Consider the following 20,182-nt stretch of genomic DNA (forward strand, 5'->3'; position numbering starts at 1 on the left):
CTCTTCTCTCACTCACTGCTCAAGCAGTTCCGCAGAGGGGCCAAAAATCTAAGGCCACCCAGGAGAGCTCCAACTCCAGCCTGGGATCTTAACTTTGTCTTGGGGAAACTCACTCTTCCTCCTTTCGAGCCAGCTGCTACTGCAGATTTAAAATTTATTTCCTGGAAAACAGTTTTCCTTTTGGCAGTCACTTCTGCAAGAAGGGTGTCTGAATTACAGGCCCTTACGGCAGTTGAACCTTTCTTCATCTTTCATGCAGATAGGGTGTCCCTCAGAACCAATCCCTCCTTCATGCCCAAGGTGGTATCCAGTGTGGCTCTTAATCAGTCCATTCATTTACCTATCTTTTTTCCTAACCCACAGAACAAAGGGAAACGGATACTGTACTCTTTAGACGTGCACAGACAGCTTAGATTCTACTTGGACAGGACTAAATGTCAAAGGAAATCTGAACAACTACTTGTGGCATTTGCTGCAGGGACAGAGGGGAAAGCTATTTCAAACGAACCATTTCAAAATGGATAGGCCACCGCATTCATTTCTGCTATAAGCACCATGGAAAATCTGTCCCACAGGGCATCAGACCCCATTCAGCCAGGGCTGCATCTACCTCTACAGCCTTTCTCAGGGGCGTCCCTAGTAGGGACATCTTAGAAGCTGCTACCTGGAGTTCTGTACACACTTTCACCAAGCATTACCATTTGCCAGTTTTCTCTAAATCCAGGGCTGGTTTTGCCACTGCAGTCTTTCAGGGCCTTATAGCTGGTCCTAATTCTATTTAAATTCCTCCTCCCAACCTTAGCTTTGGGAATCTACCCAAATGTAATGACTGCAACAGTGAAACACTAAGAACATAGTACAGTTGTGTGCACTTACATAAATGTAGATGTTAGAGTGTATTCACTGTTGCAGTCCTGGTTACCCTCCCTCCAGACCCCTTTTCTTCCTTTGGCTATACCTCTACTCTCACTTACTATGCTCTAAAAGCTTTTTGGTGTATTTGTTTTTCTGTTGGAGGTATATCCTTGTATTTATAGATTTAATTGCTTCCCATTAGGGGGGCACCTGACATCTAGGGCAAGAAAAACTGATGTAATGGCGTCTGCTGCATGTTTTATACCCCTGACAACCTGACGTCATGGAAGAAGGGACAGTAACTGATGCAGGCCCCAAGACTTTGTTAATCAGGCCGACTGAGGGCTACTGCAAGCAGATAACCCAAATGTAATGACTGCAACAGTGAATACACTCGAACGTAATGACTGCAACAGTGAATACACTCTAACATCTACATTTATGTTAAGTGTACACAACTGTACTTTCTTTACAACGTCACTGTTGTCCCATATTTTCTCCACTTTTTGATGACGGTCTTAACTGTGTTCCGTGGTATATCCAACGCTGTGGAAATTTTTTTGTACCCTTCTCCTGACTGATAACAATGAGATCCCTTTGATGCTTTGTAAACTCTGTGAACCATGGCTTTTGCTGTAGCAGGCAACCGAGTAAATGTCAGGAAAATCATACTAGGACAGCTGAAATTTATTTGGGGTTGATCAGGGTCTCTTTAATTGATGGCAGGTGTGTACCCAAGAAGACTGAATGCTGTACTGAAATGAAAAGGTGCTAAAACAAAGTGTTAATTTAAGGGTGTGCACACTTATGCATCCAGTTTATTGTACCTGTATCTTTTCTTTCTGAAAGATCTTCAGGAATGACTGTTTGAGGCCATTTTTATACTCCTTTTAGGTTTCTGTAGTCATTGGGGTACATTTGATCTGGGGAAGAAAAGAGAACTTTGTGGTATGAGACCTAAAGGAGAAGTTTTAGTATCTGGGAGAGTCTTAAAGGTGGCAAGCAACTGCTAATTGCAGCTAACCTATCCTAGGTAGATTAAGGTAAAATGTGAAGCCATAACATTATTATAAGTACATAACTGTATTATTTTTTTGCTTTGCATTGTATACTCGTGTATCTTACCTGAAGTGAACATTTAGTGCGCCATGACTGTTAAATGAATATATGCAGTTTAAGTTGTCTATAGACTTCAGCTTGGAATCCTATGCCCATTGTTTTGTGAAAAGAGTGTTTTTTTGGGCATCGTTTGTTGCTTAAAGTACTATTTATTTTTTTCTGTTTTCTAGCAGATGGGCAGGTGATTCCCTTGGTAGAGCTGTCAGCCAAACAGGTAGCATTTCACATTCCATTTGAGGTAGTGGAGAAAGTCTACCCACCAGTTCCAGAGCAGCTACAGTTGCGTATTGCCTTTTGGAGCTTTCCAGAGAATGAGGAAGACATCAGGTAATGCTGTGTTCTAGTCTTTTATTCTAATACAAGCATGTCCATAAAACACATACTTGGACTTGCATAATCATCATCACTTTGCTTTTAACACAAAATACTTTTTCAAAATGTACAAATATAATGCAAACATGACTGCCAATATTTACACACTACAAAACAAGCAAACGGTGATGTATACAGTTTGTTTTTTTCTGGCACCCATTCTCCCTCTCTTAGATTAGCATATTTTTCAAACATTTTATGGCTTGAAAGCTTGGTTAAGAAGACAGCTAAACCAACAAAAGGAAGTTTTTTCTTTGCCACATGTTACTGTTTGCAATACTAATGTCTCGCACATCGCTTTTAAGTGGTTTATAGTTTTTGGTAATTTGTTAACTTTGAGCCAGCTCTTCTTTTTTCATTTATTACTATTTGTCTCCATATGATTGCATGAGGGAGGCAGATATTTTTTCTGGTCTTCTCTTTGTTCACTTAGTGACAATTCTGTGGCTTTTTGTTCCTCAGTGTGAGGTGTGAGGACATGACACAGATGGTGTGGTACTCCTCCTCTGAGTGCCATTCAGAGAATGGGCCTTTTTTTTTTCTCTTCAACTTAGTGTTCAGGAGATGCCAAGTTGCACCTTTGTCAAAATAAAAAGATCCAACATTTCTCTCAGTAAGTGTTGCAAGTTTCAGGACCTAGAAGTATTCTAAACCAGGCTTCTGGTATGTCTCTCGAGTAAACAGTACTTGAGCATCACTCCTCTATATTCAGTTAACACATTTAAGTGTTCATTGGCGAGCAATCTTTAAGTTCCCCATCATTAGAAAGATGTAAAGATTATGCTCATGTCAAAGAAATCCACAAAAAAACTCCCAAAATGGCATCCTTCAGTAGCTGAGACTCTGAAAGGGAAGAAGGAGCAAGCTTCGGCACCACAAGCTAAGGTTACCTTGGAAAGTATATGGGCTGAATTTAAAAGCTGTAAAGAAAACTTTACTAGAAAACATGAAAATGCAAGAAAAAAAGACTGGAAAAGATTATTGAAGGACTTAATTGGCATACTACTGTTGTACAGGATCTTCTGGCTGACCATGAGGAGTTGAAAGCACAAGCCGAGGCACCTGAAGCCAGATTGGACTGTTTAACTGCCAAGTCAGTGGATCTGGAAGATTGAGCAAGGTGGAAAAACCTAAAGCCAATAGGTGTGCCAGACAATTTTGAGGAAGTGGACTGTGTAGCATCTATGAAATAGTTGTTGGAAAGATGGTCCGGAATCTCCCAACAGGAGATGACCATCGACAGAGCACACCGCACCGCATGGCACCCGGACTGCACACGCCCCAGGCCTATCATCAGCAAACAGACATTTGAGTTAAAAGAAAGACTCCTCCTAAAAATGTTGTGGCAACCTGACTTGAAATTGAATATCAGGGAAACAATGGTGTGTGTATACCATGGTTACTCTTATGAGACCAGAAGTAAAAGAAATGCGATAATTCCACTGATTAAGGCATGCAAAGAAAGGGGATTCCATTGAAAGCTGTTGTAACCTGCAATGATGAGATTTCACACACAAGGAATGACCATATCATTCTCTAGCCAGAAGGTGCACTAAGTTCTACAAGGAAGCCCGTCAGCCCTAGGATTGTCAACTCTGAAGATGCATCCCCAAGGACAGCAACAGACTCCATAACAGGGGATAGCTCCAGTAATACAAAAAACTCACAGCAGAGAGAAGAGGGATACTTTAGCTGTTCTGGAAGTAAAGAAAATTACAAGGAGAAGTGGAATAGATCTGAGAAGAAAGGCCTAAGGAGCAGCAGTAGTAGTAAGAAATAAGTTGGGACATAATAGTTTTGCTAGCAGCTCCTGAGGTAAGCAGTAACATGAAAAGGTGGAAGTAATATTTTTATTCTTTTTATTGGGGGGTTGTTATGGTTTTGTTCATTTCTTCAGTCATGTTTCAAAACATGATTGTAGTAGAAGTTGTGAGCACTGCAAAACTTATAGGTGTCACCATAGATAATAAACTCCTTTGAACAAAATATGCTTAATGCAGTAAAAAAAAAAAAACTCACTTGAAATTAGGCAAACTTTACAGGCAAAAGTTCTGTATAGATTCTCCCACAAGAACAAAATTAGCAAGCACTCTCCTACTCCCCTCCCTCCCTCCCCTGGGGCTCCTATAATTTTACAAACCTTCACACATCCCTAAGAAACGAGTTGCAGTCATTCTATTATAAAATTGCTAAATTTGCCTGCAGTCTACCAAACCATACACACCACTGCAAAGCCATCAAGACATTGAATTGGCTGGACTTCCCCCATTACCTTCAGTACACCCACCTCTCACTATTGCTTATAAATTAGCGTTCCACCCAGAAAACTGCCCAACACTTTCAGACCTCATGCAAACCTACAGCCCCTCCAGAGACTCAAGGTCTTCTAACAAACAACTTCTACGAGTCTCCAAATCCAACAAGATATCTTGGCAAAGTTTATATTCCTATGCCGTAGCAAAATTATGGAATGACCTACCCCCCTCTATCACACTACATGATTCTATGAAAAACTTCAAAAATACCGTACAAAATCACTTCCTCAAAAACCAAATGCCTTTGTTTCCAAATCAAAAGACCACCATAGATCTAATCCTGGTGCCCTGTTGTTTCAACTTACTTTTCTTCCTACCTTTCAGTCATTAACTTTACCTCATAAGAACTGTAGCCTCTTTACTCTCTCTTTTCAGACTGAAAAAATACTGGATTGACTGATGTTTTTACAGTATGCAGTATGTTATTGAATTATGATTTATCCAAAATTCTCATTTATCCCAATTGTATAAAACTCCTTAGTCTGCTTATTACTAATTTGCAATTGTATATGTGAAAACTTATCTTTGTTTTAATACTGTAAATAGTAACTCTGTGTAATCTTAATTTCGTCCTGGAGCTTTTCTCCCCGGGCCTCCATTGAAAATGGGTTTCTGACCCAGTGGACTTTCCCGGTCAACAAATATAAGTAAATTAAAAAAAAGTAATTATGGTGGGGTACCTGCTGTTAATGGTGTGAAATGCTGGGAAACGTATGAGGCATTTTTTCTGCTCCTTTTATTTAAAATAACATTTCAGGATGTAAAATGCATTTCTCATTCTGGTTTATTACATAATGCAGACTGCTGTGCTTTTTGAAAGCAGTCATGTTTATGTAGTGTTCACACAATCGTCTGAAGGCTGATTTGGGACTATATGCAGATGTCCTTCAAGGATGCATCTGCAGTCCTAACAAATGGGTTGTCCTGCCTCAGGCAGCCCTTCGGTCGGCCGGATTCCAAAGTCTGGGTCTGGCCTCGGCTGATGTCGCACTTCACCCGACGTCACTGCTACTGTCAATTGGGTATAAAGGCATCAGCCGACGCCATTTTCCCCAGTCTTTCTTGCCGCGCGGTGCCCGAAGCAGAAGCTGTTCGCAAGTGCCGGTCGGTCAGATCCAGAGATTTCTACTACCGAAGACTTCTAAAAAGCTAAGTACCCCGTTGGGGACTCTTTCTTGCCTCAGCCGATGTCAGAAAAAGTAAATAATTGTTTAACTTGTGGGAAACAAATACCTCATAAGGATTTCCATTCTTACTGCCTTCCTTGCTTAGGCCCAGACCACGACGTAGCAGCTTGTCTAGCCTGTGCTTCCTTCAACCGACGGACACTTAGACGTCGGTCGGAGTTTGCGGAGGAGTTTTTTGGTCCCGCTTTTGCTTACAAAATGCCGTCGGAGACTCCGACTTCACAATTAGCTAAACAGCGTAAGGAAAAGGACCGACACTCGCGGTCCGCGGTTTCGGCCGAAACCACGGTTAAGCCTACCGCGAGTGTCTCGGACTCGGCTGAAACCGAGTCCTCGGTTCTTCCTTCGTCCGAGAGCATTCCTGCTGCAGCAGAGGCCTCACACAGCATGGCTGAATCTGCTACTGAAATTTCTCCTGCTGTAGCAGGCACCCAGGATTTATCAGATACTATTCCTTTAGACATATTCACTCCTGCACGTGGAGCTGCTAGGCCCCCTGCATCCATGTCTATCAAGGCTTTCTCTAGGGCTAAAGCAGCTAAATCTTCTAAGGCCTTGCCTTCCAAAACCCCCTCACACAGGCCTAGCTCTAGTTCCCAAATGCTTAGCCTGGCAGAGGACCTCATTTCTTTGATCAGGGGATCCCAACCTCACCCTGACAGGGCCTCACATCCCCCTCCAGAGAAGAGGCCTAGAGCAGAGCCCCCCTGAACCAGTTTCTACTGATTATTCTTCTGATGATTCAGAAAACTCAAATCCGCCAGAGGCCCCTTATTCTCCATATGAGGATTCTGACGCAGAAGACTCAATCCCTTCTGCCTCTCCTCCTGAGGAATTTTCTTTTGGGGAAACCTTGCATGCTATGAGGGAACAATTTCAATGGCAGGGCCAGGATTTTTCAGATTCTAGGAAACGGCTCAGGACCTTTTTGCATTTGCCACAGCATAGGCCTTTAGCCATTCCTCCAGTCCTGACAGTTGTGGATGATGCATTCAATGATGCTTGTACTGCCCCTGACTCTCTTTCTCCGGCCCCTGCTAAGCCCGACAGATACTACAGGGTCCCGGACACACATTATCACATGTATAAGGCTCCTATTGCAGATCCTGAAACTATTTCACAAGGCCCTAAAGCTGTAGCAATTGCCAAAAACCCCCTCCCCTCTGACAGAGAATCTAGAGCATTAGAGAGATGGGGTAAAAAAGTTTATACTTCTGCTACTCTTTCGGCTAGGGCTTTAAACTGTCAATTCCACATGATTCAGTATCAGGAATTCTTGTTAGATCAGTTAAATAAAAAAACTATCCTCTCCTGAACCTATAGACCGTAAGTCCCTTCAGGATTTGGTACATAACACTCAGTAGGTCAGTAATCATTCATTAAAATGCGGCTATGATGCACTGGAGGCTTCCTTTAGATCAGCTATGACTGGTACAGTGATCAGAAGGCATGCATGGTTAAAAGAGCAATCCTTACCAGACCATGTGAAGTCAAAGCTCCTAGATGCTCCCATGGAGAAACTCAGTTTGTTTGGCTCCCCTGCACAGCAAGTGTTAAAGAAGGTGGAGGAAAAAGCAAAATCTGTCCAAATAGTCAAGGACTTCTTACAGGTCCAGCCTCCTAGATTTAGTAGAAATTGGCCTTCGAAGAATTGGTCCTTTCCAGACACCAGGGCACAGAGAGGCAGAAATAGGCGCTCAAGAGGCAGAGGTCAATCCAGAGGTGCCTACAGGGGACGTCAGTGGCAGCCTAACAACCAGAGAAGTACTGCCGCAGATCCAGCCACTACCACTTCCACAGGACAGTCACAGTGACTCGGCTCTGATACCGCCTTCCAGGGAACAACTGGAAGCACCCTTAGGCGGAAAGCTAGCCTTATTTTCAGTAAACTGGCATTACATTACAGGAGGCAAATGGATTTTACAGACAATAGACAAAGGTTACAGGTTTCACTTCCATACTCTACCAAGGAAGAGAGGAATGCCAAACCTACCACCAAACCAAAAGACAAACGCTCTAGGACAAATCAACCACTTGCTAAGGATGAGAGCTATAGAAAAGGTACCGGCTATGGAACAAGGACAAGGATTTTATTCCAGACTTCCTGGTGCCAAGAAAAGAAAACCAATGGAGGCCTATTCTCGACCTGTCCGCTCTCAACACATATCTCATTGTTCCAAAATTCAAAATGCTGACCCTACAGCACCTTCTTCCCATGCTGGGCAAGGAGGCTTGGCTGGTGACTCTAGATCTCAAGGAGGCATACCTGCACGTCCCTATTCGACCAGATTGCAGAAGATACCTCAGATTTCTTGCAGGATCATAGCATTATCAATTCTCAGCATTGCCCTTTGGCTTATCTACTGCGCCCAGAGTATTCACGAAATGCCTGGCATCAGTAATTGCTCATTGCAGGCTTCAGGGAATTCAAATTTATCCATACCTGGACGACTACCTGATACAAGCGGACAACAAGATCAAATTAACAAAAGATTTGGAAGAGGTTATTCACCTACTGCAGGCCTTGGGATTCACAGTCAACATAAAAAAGTCAAGGCTGGTACCATCCCAAAGGATAACATTCTTGGGTGCAGAACACATCAAAACAAATGGCATTTCTCACAGCAGAAAAGCAAAAACTACTACCACTTTATTTCAAGGCATTAACAACGCAGAACCAGCTTACAGCAAGGAAAATCCTGCAAGCTCTGGGTTACATGGCATCCTGCATAATATTGATCCCACATGCCAGACTGCATATGAGGAAGTTGCAATGGTACCTACGGAATTTATGGTCTCAGCACAAGCACAGCCTAGAAACCCTAATTCCATGCCTGAAGCAAGAATTCCTGTGGTGGGCTCAGGCCTGTCAGTTGAACAAAGGATTGCCTTTCCACAGCCCTCACCCAAGCCAGACTATCACCACGGACGCCTCAGACCTCGGTTGGGGGGCACACATGGCAGACAAGTGTTTACAAGGCCTATGGACACAGGACCAGCTGAACCTACACATAAATCAAGAAGAGATGCTGGCTGTGAAACAGGCAATTCAGACATTCAGACCTTTTCTTCAACAGGGTCATTTGCTGATAAGGACGGACAACACCACAGTTATGTGGTATATCAACAAGCAGGGGGCCACACATTCATACCCTCTATGCCGGATGGCAGTGGACCTGTGGAATGTGGCCCTGAACCTCAACATTCAGCTCCAGGCCTTATTTGTGCCAGGAAAAGAAAATATATTAGCAGACACATTAAGCAGAACTACCACGGATGCCCACAAATGGATGCTGCATCCGGACATCTTCAAAACCATTACAGAGAAATGGGGGCTACCAGAAATAGACCTGTTCACATCCCCACACAACCACCAATTGAGAAAATTCTGCACAAGGACATACCACCCACTTGCTTGGAAGGTGGACTCCCTATCCTTCAGTTGGGAAAACCTAACAGCATATGCATTCCCACCTCTACCTTTGATGCACAAAGTGCTACTGAAGATCAAAGAAGATCACCCAAGGATCATACTGATGGCTCCAGACTGGCCGAGGCAGCATTGGTACCCGCTTCTGAGAAGTATGTCTCGGACACACGCATGGCCTCTACCTCTAGTTCCTCTGCTGCTAACACAGAACAACTTCAAGATCTTGCATCCAAACTTGAAAACACTGCAGCTAGCTGCTTGGAATCTTACATGAAACAAAATAACCCAAATTTATCTCAGAGGGTTAAAGACATTATCCTGGAGGCTCGCAGACCCTCCACAAGGAAGACTTATTCTGCAAAATGGAAAAGATACCTCATTTGGAGCACAGCAAAAGGAGAAAATGTATCTTTGGCAAACATAGCTAACATCCTGGAATATTTAGCAGAACTTTTCCACAACGGCCTGTCTTACTCCTCCATCAAGATTCATGCATCAGCAATTTCAGCAGAATACAACATGGATCCTCCAGTCTTCTCTCATCCTCTACTCAGGCAGTTTCTGAGAGGAATTAAAAATTAAAAATGTAAAGCCTCCAAGAAAGCCACCTCTACCTACATGGAACCTGAACTTTGTGCTGGAAAAGTTAACACTTCCCCCTTTTGAAAACAGCAGCAACAGCAGAATTACAGTTCTTATCCTGGAAAACTGCTTTCCTACTTGCAATCACTTCAGCAAGAAGGGTTTCTGAATTACAGGCATTAATGGCAGTACAGCCCTTCCTAATCTTCCATCAGGATAGAGTGTCCTTGAGAACTAACCCTACTTTTATGCCAAAGGTGGTCTCCAGGGTATCATTGAACCAAGCAATCCAACTACCAACATTCTTCCCCAACCCACAGAACAGGGGGGAAAGACTACTGCACACCTTGGATGTACACAGGCAATTGCGCTACTACCTGGACAGAACCAAGAACAATAGAAAACCTGACCAGCTTCTGGTAGCATATGCAGCAGGAATAGAAGGAAAAGCAATTTCAAAACAGACAATCTCAAAATGGTTAGGAAATTGCATTAAATTTTGTTACTCCTTTCATGGGAAGACAACTCCAGAAAACATCAGACCTCACTCCACAAGGGCTACAGCCACTACTACAGCTTTCTTACGAGGAGTGGCTACCAAAGACATTTTAGAGGCTGCTACTTGGAGCTCCGTGCATACATTTGCCAAGCATTATAATCTGCCTTTATACTCCAGATCCCGAGCAGGTTTTGCCACTGCTGTTTTGCAAGGGATCTTAACTACACCATAATCTTTTTAGTGCCTCCTCCCCCAGTTTGGCTATGGTATTCTACCCATTTGTTAGGACTGCAGATGCATCCTTGAAGGACATAGTACAGTTTTGTACCTACCATAAATGTAGATGTCCGAGAGGCATGCATCTGCAGTCAGGATTACCCACCCTCCTTCCCCTCTGTGGTACTCCTAGGGTATTTGCCCATCTTGTAGCTTGCTGGGGGAATCTATTATGGTGTATTTGTTTGTAGATATGTACGTACATGTTTATTTTTTGTGTGCTCTCCACTGTTTGGAATCATTTGCATTTATCCAAATTTAGCCTTCCTAGAGGGCACCTGGCATCTGGGGCAAGAAACACTGAGGAAAATGGTGTCGGCTGATGACTTTATACCCAATTGACAGTAGCAGTGACGTCGGGTGAAGTGCGACATCAGCCGAGGCCAGACCCAGACTTTGGAATCCGGCCGACCGAAGGGCTGCCTGAGGCAGGACAACCCATTTGTTAGGACTGCAGATGCATGCTTCTCGGACATCTACATTTATGGTAGGTACAAAACTGTACTTTCTCTACAGTGGAGAGACTTTATGGGACAGATGTTATTTTAAGACTGTATTGAGTATTAAAGATGCAAATAATCTTGTGGAAAAGAAGCAGCAGCAGAGATGTGTGGTGCCTCATGAGCTAAAATATGTAGCTCCTATAAATGTTGTGCTGCCTGTTTATCCTGTATTTGTTAATGCACTCCAGTCTTTTTTTAATTTCTCCAAGTCTTTTGAGTTTCTAATACCATGATGGGAATGGACCCCATTCCCAAGTCAAAATATGATCGAAGTTCATGAAATTAGTATTGTTTCAATCTTTGTCAGTCAGTAGTTCTCTTCACAGCACCCACAATGTAGCCAGTAATGAGACTTTCTGCAGTTCGTATGGAGTTAAATGTATTGTTAACCTATCTAAATATGATTGTAAATTCATTTTTTATAAGACCCATTACTCATACTACTATTAGAACTGTATTGGTATCTTTCTTCCACATTGCTCTCGTTTCTGCCTGCAGATCCTGATATTTTATAACTGTCTCTCTCTGTACGCAAGACACTGTAGTCACTGGGTGTGGCAATTTCAATGATCAATGCTACTCTTGTCTTCTTTTCTTGGACCACTATATCCAGTTTTCTAGCATCTGTCTTTTGAAATGTTGGTAATGGATGATCCCATGTGATGTAGACTTCTTCATTTTCTATGATGCTTTGTGGCTTATGTTTCCAGTATTTTTCAGCCACTTCAGTACCATAATGTTTGCACAATCCCCAGTGCAACAGTCTCACCACTTTATTATGCCTTTCAGTATGTAGTCCTTCTGCCATTAGTGTGTCGCAACCAGCAACGAGGTGTGCAACTGTTTCCAATTCGGTTTTACAAATCCTACATTTGTCTGTTTCTCCCACATTTTCAATGGACTTTATAAATCAGCATGAATGCAGCCTACTATCTTGGGCAACCAGTATTAACCTTTTATCTCTTGGTTTGAATTCGCCTCTCCTTAACCATTACTGTGATGTTCTTCATCTCACATTGCTGCAGTCCTTACATATGGGTAGTCCGCTGTCCTCGGTCGGCCCGAATACCAAAGTATAAGGCTGACGTCGGTCAAGGCGCATAACACTGACATCAGGACGTCAGGGTACAAAAGCGCATGACCGACATCATTTCCTCAGTCTTTTTTGCCGCATGGTCCGATGCAGAAGCAGCGTTGCAAGTGCCGTTCGGCGTTCTGAAATTTTTCAGTTCGAGTTTCAGACCGAATCAAAGTTGGCTAAGTACCCGTTGGGGAATATTTTGGTTTTTCTTGCCTCAGTGTTTTACCGGATGTCAGAAAAAGTGAATAACTGTATTTCTTGTGGGAAACAGATACCGCATAGGGATTATCATTCTTTGTGTATTCCTTGTCTGGGGCCTGAGCACAACGTTGTTGGGTGTCGCTTTTGTGCTAGGTTCAATAAGCGCACTATTAAGCGGAGGTTAGATTGTGCTAGGCTGGTCTTCGGGAAGCGGTGCAATTATAATATGCCGTCGGATTCTCCGGCGCCCGCTTCTTCGAAGAAGCGCAAAGACAAGGCAGTTAAACCCAGGCAAGATGAGTCGTCCGTTCCGGACGCCGGTTCTTTAGAGGCGTCAGTGGAACCGGTGGTTCCGACGGAGGCTTCTCTGGAGTCCCAAGGGGAGACTTTGTTATTGCAGGATGTGGCCTCTCAGGAGGCAGGTCAGGCTGAAGGGGCTTCTCAGGTTACTGTACTCCCCTCCCTTCCTAGGGTGGTTAGGCCCTCTCCTTCTGTTTCCAAGGCTTCTCCCAGAGGCAGGCCAGGTTTAACTTCTGTTGGTGTCACTCCTAGTTCAGCAGGGTCTGTACCCAAGAAGCACATGCTTAAAATGGCAGAAGATTTGATTACTCTGATTAGAGGTTCTTTGCCCCCTCCTGATAAGAGGCCTAGGGTGGAGCCAGAGTTGGGGAGTTTTGAGCAGGCTTGGATGTTTCAGAGTCTTGGCTGAAGACTTGCAGGAGTACTCTCCTTATTCTGATTCTGATGCAGGCGATTCGACTCCTTCTGCTTCCTCCAGAGGATTTTTCTTTTCAGAGACTCTTCATTCCATGAGGCAACATTTTAAATGGGAAGTGCAGGAGTTCTCTGATTGTAGGAAAAGGCTTAGGGAATTTTTCTTTTACCCCAGCATAGGCCCTTGGCTATACCCCTGTTCTGGATGTTGTGGAAGATGTGTTTGCAGAGGCTTCACTTAATCCTGATTCTTTGCCTCCTGCTCCTGTTAAACCGGATAGGTATTACAGGGTGCCTGAGGCTCATAAATATCTTTATAAGAGTCCTAGGGCGGACCCAGAAACTGTTAGTCAGGGACCTAAGGGTGTCAAGGCCTCTGTTGTAAAAAATCCGGTTCCTCCAGATAAAGAGGCCAGAGCTTTGGATAGATGGGGAAAGAAAGTCTATACATCTTCTACCTTAGCTATGAGGGCTTTGAATTGTCAGTTTCATATGTTAAAATATCAAAACTATCTTCTTTCTCAATTGAAGTCTAAGGTGGATGCTCTGGCGGAAGGCATTGAGTGTAAAGAATTACAAGATTTGGTGCATGTTTCTGAACAGGTGGGTAAGCATTCTTTACAATGTGGTTTTGATGCTGTACAGGCCTCGTCTAGGGTGGCTGCCACTGGTTCAGTTCTTCACAGGCACGCCTGGCTGAGGGATCAGAATTTATCTGACCATGTTAAGACAAGGATTTTGGATGCTCCTTTACAGTCTGATGTGTTGTTTGGTACACCTGTGGAGTCAGTCTTGAAGAAAATGGAAGACAAGGCTAAGTCTATGCAGGCTGTTAAAGATTTTTGCAAGTTCAGCCTCGAGTTTAGTAGGAATTGGCCTGCTAAGGGTGGACGTATCCTTCTTATGATTCTCAGTCTAGGGGTAGATCTAGACGTGGTAGGGGCAGAGCTCAGAGCTCTTTCAGACCTAGAACAGGGAGTTCACCTGCACAATCTTCGGGGGAGGGCAGGGGCCAGTCCTTTCGTAAACAGGCCCAATGACCTACCTTGTCAGCTGCCAGATCCTTCTTGCCTGGCAGCACCTTTGGGAGGAAGGTTAGCAGTCTTCAAGGAAAATTGGATGTTGGTTACCCAGGACAAATGGGTATTGGATATCATACACCAGGGTTACAAGTTTTATTTCCATACCTTGCCTCCTTTCAAAGGCATGCCGGACGTTCCTCCTCAGCAAAGACTAGAGGCTCACAAACAAATTTCTCTGCTACTTCAAATAGGGGCCATACAACGGTCCCTCTGCCAGAAGTGGGCCTAGGATTTTATTCTCGCCTGTTTCTAGTACCAAAGAAAGGAAACACGTGGAGACCAATTTTGGATTTATCTATCCTCAACACATATCTGGACATTCCCAAGTTCAAAATGTTGGCGTTACAACAGCTTTTACCTCTGCTGGGCAAAGATCACTGGATGGTGACTCTGGATCTCAAGGAGGCTTACCTTCATGTTCCTATCAGGCCCAGTTGCAGGAAGTATCTGCGTTTTGGGCTGGGACTTCACATTATCAGTTCTCTGCATTGCCCTTTGGCTTATCTACTGCCCAGAGTATTCACGAAGGTTCTGGCTCCAGTGGTAGCTTTCTTCAGGCTAAGAGGAATACAAATCTATCCTTATTTGGACGATTGCCTGATTCTGGCTAAGAAAAGGACGAACTTCTTCATCATCTACAGTATGTGATGGCAGTGTTAAGATGCCTGGGGTATTCTGTGAGCGAAATAAAGTCCAGTCTAGTACCCTCTCAGGACATGTGCTTTCTGGGTGTGAGACTGAATACAGCATCCCAGATGGCCTTTTGACCCCGGACAAACAAAAGAATCTGTCTCTTTACTTCCACCAATTGTCTCGTCAGTCCAGGCTGACTGCAAGGACAGTCCTTCAAGCCTTGGGGTTCATGGCATCTTGTATTCTGGTACTTCCCAATGCCAAACTGCATATGAGGAAGCTACAATGGTATCTCAAGAATGTATGGACACAGCACTGCCAAGATTTGGACACTGTCATTCAGATAATACCTTGCATTCAAAAGGAGTTTTTGTGGTGGGCTCAGGAATGTCACCTAAACAAGGGACTCTCTGTGACCCGGCCAGAGGCGAGTCAGATTTTAACGACAGATGCCTCAGACAAAGCTTGGGGAGCTCATCTAAACGGAAAATGGGTACAAGACACGTGGCCTGCCAGACTTCAACATCTTACATATCAACTTGAAGGAGATGTTAGCAGTCCAATTTGCATTGATAGCTTTCAAGGATTTTCTTCTTCCAGGGCAGGTGTTGATTCAAACAGACAACACAACTGTCATGTGGTACATCAACAAGCAAGGGGGAACGCATTCTTATCCTCTGCAGACAAGCAATGATTTTGTGGGAGACTGCTCTCAGTTTACAGCTAAATCTTCAGGCAAGGTTTCTGCCAGGAGCACAGAACTCCTTAGCAGATGTGTTGAGCAGACAAATTATGGATCCCCACGAGTGGAAATTGGATCCTCATGTATTTCAGAGATTGGCAGTGTTATGGGGAACTCCAGACATAGATCTGTTCGCTTCTCCACTAAATTACCAGCTGCCAAAGTTTTGCACAAAAAGGTTTCATCCCACAGCTTGGAAGGTGAATGCTCTCTCATTCAATTGGAGCAATCTTCACGTGTATGCCTTTCCACCTCTGCCTCTCCTCCCAAAGGTACTCCTGAAGGTCAGACAGGACAAGCCAAACATGATTTTAATAGCTCCAGATTGGCCTCGACAGCACTGGTACCCATTACTGAGAAGTCTGGTACGGGAGCCTCCATGGCCTTTGCCTTCGATTCCTCACCTGCTGTCTCAGGAGAACAGTCATTTACTCAATGTCAAACTTCATTCTCTACATCTGACAGCCTGGCATATTCTGTTTTGAACCCTGGAGGGTCTAAGCTTCCACAACAAGTTTTGAATGTTATTTTGGAGGCCAGAAGGCCTAGTACAAGGAAAGTTTACGCAGATAAATGGAGTAGATTTTTATTTTGGAGTACGGCAAAGGACTTTGATGTTTCTAAACCTAATTTAAGTATTGCACTTCAATACCTTACTGAGTTATTGGACAAAGGTTTGTCCTTCTCCTCTATAAAGGTTCATGCTGCAGCAATTTCTGCTCACTATGACTGTGACCCACCATTATTTTCTCAGCCTTTGTTTAAGCAATTCCTTAGAGGGGCAAAGAATATAAGACCCCCACGTAGAGCTCCTACTCCTGCTTGGGATCTCAATTTTGTGTTGGAGAAACTCACTCTACAACCTTTTGAGCCTGCAGCATCAGCAGAGTTGAAATATTTATCATGGAAGACTGCTTTTTTGTTGGCCATTACCTCTGCGAGAAGGGTTTCTGAATTACAGGCCCTTATGGCAGTTGAGCCTTTCTTGATTTTCCACAAGGACAGGGTGTCTTTGCGTACTAACCCTTCTTTTATGCCTAAAGTGGTTTCTAGTGTGGCTTTAAACCAAACTATTCATTTGCCTACTTTTTATGCAAACCCCCAAAATAAAGGGGAAAGGATTTTGCACACTTTGGATATACGCAGACAGTTGCGATATTATTTGAGCAGAACTAAAGGGTTCAGGCAGTCTCAGCAGTTGTTTGTTTCTTTTGCTTTGGGTTCTCAGGGCAAACCTGTTTCAAAACAGACTATTTCTAAGTGGATTGGGTTTTGTATTTCTTTCTGTTATTCCCATCATGGTAAGGAGGTTCCAGCTGGGATTAGGCCTCATTCCACTAGGGCTACTGCCACTTCTACAGCTTTTTTAAGGGGGGTGGCTACTAGGGATATTTTGGAAGCAGCTACTTGGAGTTCAGTGCATACTTTCTCTAAGCATTACCACCTTCCACTTTACTCTAAATCTAGGGCTGGATTTGCCACTGCTATTTTACAGGGCATTTTGGCAGCGCCTAATGCTTTATAGTTTTGCCATCCTCCCTTACCTCTGCTTTGGGATTCTACCCATATGTAAGGACTGCAGCAATGTGAGATGAAGAACATAGTACAGTTTTGTACCTACCATAAATGTAGATGTTGAAGATCCACATTGCTGCAGTCCAACCCTCCCTCCTTCCCTCTGTTGTTGAAGGTGGTGGTGTAGTTTGTGTTGTACATATTGTAAATATGGGTAGTGCGCGGGTGGTTGGTTAGTTTTGCTGGTTTTGGGCTTTGGCCTTTCTTGTTAGGGCCTTCTGACATCTGGGGCAAGAAAAGACTGAGGAAATGACGTCGGTCATGCGCTTTTGTACCCTGACGTCCTGATGTCAGTGTTAAACGCCTTGACCGACGTCAGCCTTATACTTTGGTATTCGGGCCGACCGAGGACAGCGGACTACCCATATGTAAGGACTGCAGCAATGTGGATCTTCGAACATCTACATTTATGGTAGGTACAAAACTGTACTTTTTTCTGATCAACATGAGGTTCTTCCAGAAGTTTTTTGTACTTGCAACTATATTTATGCTTTTTCCACATTTCTTGCCTTCTCATCTGATCCTTCACTTTATATTCTTTCTTTTGTTTTTTTGGCACATTCAGTTGCTGCCTGATTTTTATCTACTTCTGGTTTGATTTCCATTCCTGCTTTCCTCCGATCAGCTTCTATTGTATTAAGCAGAGAAGTCATCTTAGATTTATTCTTCTGTTTCAAAAACTTTCACTATGTTTGGGTCTTGTGAGGTCAGCAGATGTATGGAGTCCCACGATTACAGATCTATACATATAATCAGTTTCACGGAGGTCCATCCCTCCTTTGTAATGGGGAATATATAATCTTGTTATGCACTGATTTTTTTATAAATCATTTGGCGAGCATGAAGCATCCTTTTTGTTTTCCTATCTAATCTATCCAACATGTTTTGGGAGCAGTCAATCAGTCCAAAACTGTAAGTTAGGACAGGAAGAGCAAATTGGTTTATAGCTTGGATTTTGTTCCTTGATGTCAGCGCTGATGTTCTTCATCACACATTGCTGCAGTCCTAACACTTGGGTAGTCCGCTGTCCCTCGGTCGGCCCGAATATCAGAGTATAAGGCTGACGTCAGTCAGGGCGCATTTGACTGACATCAGAACGTCAGGGTACAAATGCGCATGACCGACGTCATATCCTCAGTCTTTTTTGCCGCATGGTCCGATGCAGAAGCAGTGTTGCAAGTGCCGTTCGGCGTTCTGAAATTTTCGAATTCGGAGTTTCAGACCCGAAGTCAGAGTTGGTTAAGTACCCGTTGGGGAATATTTTGGTTTTTCTTGCCTCGGTGGTTTACGGATGTCAGAAAAGTGAATAACTGTATTTCTTGTGGGAAACAGATACCGCATAGGGATTACCATAATTTGTGTATACCTTGTTTGGGGCCTGAGCACGACGTTGTTGGGTGCCGCTTTTGTGCTAGGTTCAATAAACGCACTATAAAGCGGAGGTTGGATTGTGCCAGGTTGGTCTTTGGGAAGCGGTGCAATTACAAAATGCCGTCGGATGCTCCGACGCCGGCTTCCTCAAAGAAGCGCAAGGACAAGGCAGTTAAACCTAGGTTAGAGAGTCCGAACCGGACGCCGGTTCTTTAGAGGCGTCAGTGGAACCGGTGGTTCCTACGGAGGCCTCTCTGGAGGCTCAGGGGGAAACTTTGATTTTACAGGATGTGGCCTCCCAGGAGGCAGGTCAGGCTGTAGGGGCTTCTCAGGTAACTGTACTCCCCTCCCTTCCTAAGGTGTCTAGGCCCTCTCTTTCTGCTTCCAAGCCTTCTCCTAGAGGCAGGTCTAGTTTTGCTTCTGTGGGTGTCACTCCTAGTTCTTCAGGTTCTGTGCCCAAAAAGCACATGCTTAAAATGGCAGAAGATTTAATTACTTTAATTAGAGGCTCTATGCCTCCTCCTGATAAGAGGCCTAGGATGGAACCTGTGTTAGAGGATTATGAGCAGGCTTCGGATGTGTCTGAGTCTTGACTGAAGACTTGCAGGAGTATTCTCATTATTCTGATTCTGATGTGGATGATTCTACTCCTTCTGCTTCTCCTCCTGAGGATTTTTCTTTTTCAGAGACCCTGCACTCCATGAGAGAGCATTTTAAATGGGAAGGTCAGGATTTCTCTGATTCCAGGAAAAGGCTTAGGGAATTTTTGTTTTTACCCCAGCATAGGCCTTTAGCTATACCTCCTGTTCTGAATGTAGTGGAAGATGTGTTTGCAGAGGCTTCGCTTAATCCTGATTCTTTGCCTTCTGCCTGCTCCTGTTAAACCAGATAGGTATTACAGGGTGCCTGAAGCTCATAAGTATCTTTTTAAGAGTCCTAGGGCAGACCCAGAAACTGTTAGCCAGGGGCCTAAGGGTGTAAAGGCTTCTGTTGTCAAGAATCCGGTTCCTGCAGATAAAGAGGCCAGGGCCTTGGATAGATGGGGAAAGAAAGTTTATACTTCTTCCACTCTAGCCATGAGAGCTTTGAATTGCCAGTTTCACATGTTGAAATATCAAAATTATCTCCTTTCACAGTTGAAATCTAAGGTGGATGCTCTGGCGGAAGGTATTGATTTGGTTACAAGATTTAGTGCATGTTTCTGAACAGGTGGGTAAGCATTCTCTGCAATGTGGTTTTGATGCTGTACAGGCCTCGTCTAGGGTGGCTGCCACTGGGTCAGTTCTTCGCAGGCATGCCTGGCTGAGGGATCAAAATTTATCTGACCATGTTAAAACTAGGATTTTGGATGCCCCTTTGCAATCTGATGTCTTGTTTGGTTCTCCTGTTGAGGCAGTTTTAAAGAAAATGGAAGACAAGGCTAAGTCTATGCAGACTGTTAAAGATTTTTTGCAGGTTCAGCCTCCAAAATTTAGTAGAAATTGGCCTACTAAAGGGTGGACATATCCTTCTTATGATTCCCAGTCTAGGGGTAGATCTAGACGTGGCAGGGGCAGAGGTCAGGGCTCTTTCAGGCCTAGGACGGGGAGTTCTCCTGCACAGTCTTCGGGTGAGGGCAGGGGTCAGTCCTTTCATAAACAGACCC

The 20,182-nt window shown here is 43.9% G+C and overlaps 1 protein-coding gene across 4 annotated transcripts in view; it reads left to right on the forward strand.

The window, feature by feature from the left end:
* ZSWIM8 (zinc finger SWIM-type containing 8) overlaps positions 1 to 20,182 on the forward strand; it is a 2,719,879-nt gene that overhangs the window by 108,369 nt on the left and 2,591,328 nt on the right. For 2 of the 4 annotated variants that reach the window (XM_044056095.1, XM_044056097.1), the window contains exon 2: positions 2,145 to 2,301. In XM_044056095.1, the coding sequence (XP_043912030.1) occupies positions 2,145 to 2,301 (157 nt within the window). The remainder of the gene's footprint in view (positions 1 to 2,144; positions 2,302 to 20,182) is intronic. The other 2 variants (XM_044056096.1, XM_044056098.1) reach the window with 1 other exon arrangement.

This window comes from Protopterus annectens, chromosome 14.part0 (genome assembly GCF_019279795.1).
Source record: "Protopterus annectens isolate FY-2018-M chromosome 14.part0, PAN1.0, whole genome shotgun sequence".
Classification (NCBI taxonomy): Eukaryota; Metazoa; Chordata; order Ceratodontiformes; family Protopteridae; genus Protopterus; species Protopterus annectens.